At 40.9% G+C, this 4,729-nt stretch overlaps 1 protein-coding gene across 1 annotated transcript in view; it reads right to left on the bottom strand.

Annotated features, from left to right (window-relative positions):
* Positions 1–3,314, bottom strand: part of LOC128874022 (PDZ domain-containing protein 4) — a 155,412-nt gene extending 152,098 nt beyond the window's left edge. Inside the window, exon 1 of the mRNA XM_054118249.1 lies at positions 2,761–3,314. Within this exon, the coding sequence (XP_053974224.1) occupies positions 2,761–2,781 (21 nt within the window). The 5' untranslated portion in view covers positions 2,782–3,314. The remainder of the gene's footprint in view (positions 1–2,760) is intronic.
* Between the last annotated feature and the right edge of the window lie 1,415 nt (positions 3,315–4,729).

Genomic DNA, 4,729 nt, shown 5'->3' with positions numbered 1-4,729 from the left:
CGACTTTTGGGACACCCTGTATTTCAAATGTGTCCAGTGGTTCTGTTTGCGCGTTAATGTTATTGCTTGAACGTTGTTACTATTGGAACTGATCTTTCGGTTTGCTTTTCTTTCGTGTCCTTAACCGACGCGCGAATCAAAGAGCGTCCGAGGCGTACAATGGGAAAAGTTGTTTACCATCCAACGAGAACGACGCAATTATTCCAAACGGTACGCTCATCGAAAGTGACACGGTCAAAGTACGTTTTCTCGGACCGATGAATCCGTCTAAAGGTCCGTCAACTAAGAAAATTCATGCAAACAAAATTTTAAACAACTTTTTTATCAAGTTAAAGTGATTTTTTTCACCCAAAGAACTCGTTCTTTTTTTCAAACTTGCAGTAATTTCACATCTCACCATTTTTGCGGGTTTTTCTTAGCTCGCATAGAAGAAAAATGTATGAAAATGAAAATTTCTTTTGGTTCTTTCGTGTCAAACCAAAATTACAACCTGCATCATTCCAGCCGACAGGAGGTTTGAATTGTAAGGTGCTCTACAAATGTGCGTCACAGTCGACTCGATTTGAATATTTCTTGTTGAAAAAATTTCTACAGGCTACTCAAATATGTATGAAAATAAGATAAAAAGTTCGATAGAATTAACGATTTCTTTCCATCCTAAAAAAATTCGCGAAAAACCGCTTTTTTTAAATCTCCTCATTCAGGATACCCCTTTAAGCTCTCCTCGAGACAAAGCGATACTGCCTAAAACATTTGTTCTCTATCGCTAAGGAGGATAAGACACTCGAGTGACTAGTTCTAAACGTTCCACCTAGTATATTCAAAATGTCGACGCTCCCATTGGCGACTACGAAAAGCCTGGTGGCATCGTGCACTCGAAACTTCGGTGGCCGGGTCAGGTGTCCTCGAAAACCCGAGGCAACTTTGGATGGTGCCTGGATTGTACGATAATTAACGCGATATAATTGGATCACCGGCCATCGGCAATTATTCGGGCACGCTCCAGAGAATCGTCGAAAAAAAAAAAAAAAAAAGAAACGTGGAAAGATAATAAATGAGAATACGCGAGAGTTAACTCTTTATTCCGATGCGAATGCTTAACCCGTGACGCTCCCATGAAAGATTCTCCGATCTCTCTTTCTCTCTTTCCCCGCGTTGTTCTATATATCTGTCCCGTTTTACTTGCTCACCGTAACCAAGCGAGTGAGGTTAGGACAAATAGATGCCACGCTCACTTTCCTTTTTCATCTTTGTACGATACATTCTGTATCGTACACGGTAACTGTAGAGCAGTTCGTTACCGTTGCCCACGGCAACGAACAATACGAGTACACTTCATTCTCTTTCTACGCGTAAATACGTTCGAAAGGACGACCGTATAAACAAAGACAGGCTGTGGCGAAAAGTTGTTCTCGAAGCTTTCGAAACTCGCGTGGAAACGTACACCGACAATTATTTACGAAGAAAATGTTTCGATGTATACACTCGGAACTGTAAATGTACCTTCTATGTTTATCGAAGAAAGTCTAAATTAAATAATACATAGGCTCGATGACTCCAAATAAATGTATCATTATATGTACATGAATAAACTTTACACATGTATACACTCATAATGAATCATTTATGTGGAAAAATCACTCCAGTTACTTAATTTAGACAAATTTCTTCAACACGCATACACGGTGTAGTCCAAGGCGTCGACTTTCGGTAGAGGTTAACCTGAATATTGCAAAATTCCTTCCCCTAAATAGTCGCGAATGTTTCAAGCTCTCAATAGTAGTAGTAAAAATTTTGACCGACGTGTAATGAACGCTTTCGTTGCAATCTATTTACGAAACCTTTTAAAAGCACAACAATTGAAACAGTTTTCTTTTTCTAGACCATGCGCAGCTCGGAATCGAGTAAAAAGAGAATGTACTGCGAGTTGACGAACGCCAATAGTTATAATCGTTAATGGCGGTAATAACGGTACATACCACGTCACGATAATCTTTCCACGAAACGATCATTACGGAGAAATCGAGCAGCATATCAAGGTTACGCAGCCACGCTGTAAACTTTCCGGTCTGTTGACACTTTTTCTACGTTAATCGACACTGATTACTTGTTATTGACTAAGAACGCGCAGCTTTACTTTCTTAAACGGTCATCCATCTTGAATAGTAGTCTAGTGAACTTCGCGCATAGGTACGAGAATCGAAAGCGTTCTAGGGGTGTTCGACTTCGAATCGATTTTTCAAATCGATCGTTGCATGGCGGTCAACGATTAGTCCTCCATTGTAGGTTTCTATTTCTCTTTTGTTCCTTTCGAATATCTTTTTGCAAAAAAAGCTAGTATTTCTTAATAACTACAATTTTTATGTTTGTTTCTTTCGACAAAATGTGGAGAGGCTATTTACCCCTAGTTTAAAAATAAAAGTTACCAAAAGAGTAACCACTAATCGTAGTTGAGAATCAAGTTATTCTTTTTCTTCCGAACGCTCTGAATATTTAGATATTTACGCATGACATTATCAGTACCAATAAGAAATTAAGAAAGACAATTTTTCAAATGAATCGTTAAGAAATGTATTAATTCGGCTCTAATCGAAATCTAGTCTCTTCCACGAAAAATCGATTTCACAATCGAACAACTCCAGTACGTTCCGCGTGCCGCAACGATGTACTCCGTAATAGTAGAAACTGACTCCAAAATCGTGACATTTCGCAAGATGAAACGCACGATTGGAGTAATAGAATAAAACAATGCTCGCTTACCTTCAATATCACGAAATCCATGTCGCGTGGTCCCGGTGGTGGAGGACGAAGCGTGGTCGATGACGTCTTGCCGCGGACTCGGAGCGAGAGAATGCAGGTCTCGAAGGCGAAGAAACGAGACCAAGTTGCCCGTGTATAAACGACGGAGACGCAGCCGAGGCGAGGCAGACCGATGAAAAGGGCAAGACCGACCGAAACACGAAGAAAGCAGTTACGGGCACTCGACACTTCTTTTCCACTTGTTCGCGTCGTCGACGACTCGGAGCAACGAGCACTCACACGCGGCACGAGGCGGCTGGGTCGTCGTCACTCCGATGATCCAGCATCGCTGCGCGTTCTCGCGGATCCAACGGCCACGAGAGCGAACGCGAGAGATTTATTTCCACGAAATGTTTCTCCGTTCGCGGTTAGGAAACGGTAACTGGACGCACGAGGTGAACGCGAGACGACTTAGGCGAGGCGATTCGGAGTGCAGACGCGTCTGGAGCGCGCGAGAGATACAGTTCGGCCAACACGCGTGGCGGCTCGGCGTCGACTGAATTCGACAGCGGTCGCGCGCCACGAGTGGCAGGCGTGTCTCGAGTGCGCGCTGGAAGGAGACCGAGCTATGCAGCCACGACGGGAGGGGATGGAGACCGGCGAGAGAGAGGGAGACACGCGACTCGACGTCGCGGCAGACAGAGACGAGACGCAGGGATGAGCGACCGACCGTCGGAGACCACAGTTGCACTGCTTGCAACTATAGAAAGGCGAGAGGAGAGGAGTGCAGAGAAATGGATTCAGGAGGAACAGACGCGACAGGATTGAACAGAACGGAATGGAATGGAAGGAACGAGATACATACACCTCGAACGACTCGTGGAGACGAGCGAATGACACAAAGAGCGAAAGAGATTTACAACAAATGTAGATTATCCGAAAGAATCGTTTGCAACGCTACCGTCGCGATAGCACAGGTATGCAAGAGCAGCAGATAAGTTCTCCGTTGTACCCCGATACCCATCGTGTTTCGTCCTTCTCGCTCAATTTTGTTCTTTACGGTCGCGTGACCGCTTTTAAAACGATAGATCAGTTTCTTAAATTAATAAGAAAAAAGTTGTAACTAACGAAACTGAGATATGTACGAACAAAAAGACTGAGCTGAACTAGACGTTAGATTAACAAAACGTGACATGAATAACGTGATAAATAACGGAATAACGTGATAGTAGAATTTCAAAGAAAAAATAAGAGTAGAATAGTCGAGACTAGCTGAGAAAGACTTGGAAAGAGTAAAGTCAGTATTAATTTGAAACAAAGTGCAATTAAAGAGTACAATGTAAAAGTTAGAAGTAAAAATACATAAGGAAAAAAAGAACCATGTGCCAAATATAGGAAGTAGGAGCGTTATTAAGTATAGGTAGATTTAGAGAGGTCAAAAAAGAGATTATTTTGTCAGATGCTATTTTCATAGAAATATTATGTCCTTTTTATTTTTATTTAGACACTGTTATATACATATTATAAAAAAGATTATATAAAGTTGTTATATATAGATATATAATTTTCATATAAAACTTTAAGTATTATTAGAAAAAAGCAGTATTGTCTGTCCTGAGAATAAAAACACAAGCTCGACTTACAAAAAAAGAAAACATTGCAATAATTGTACCTTAATAGTATAAGATGCGTGGAAAAAGCGTAAGAAAATAGAAATCCAAAACACTCCCAATTCCCAATCCTCATTCCTAGATGATAGGGGAGCAGAGGGGAGCGGCCGATAAAGTAATGAGAAAATAATATTATAAAAAGAAAATTATATTAAGTAAGAGAAAAATTGTATTAGATACATGTAACAAAAACGAAAATGTTTAAGTACAAAAAGAGTTTTTATAAGTACGAAAAAGTAAGTGATATAGCAATGCGAGCCAAAGTATGAAGGAATGAGTGATAGAACTGTGATAACAAAAATAGGTATGGAAGTATGAGA

This window comes from Hylaeus volcanicus, chromosome 3, assembly GCF_026283585.1.
Source record: "Hylaeus volcanicus isolate JK05 chromosome 3, UHH_iyHylVolc1.0_haploid, whole genome shotgun sequence".
Taxonomy (NCBI): Eukaryota; Metazoa; Arthropoda; class Insecta; order Hymenoptera; family Colletidae; genus Hylaeus; species Hylaeus volcanicus.
The sequence above is the reverse complement of the archived record's forward strand: the minus strand, read 5'-3'. Positions and strand labels throughout refer to the sequence as shown.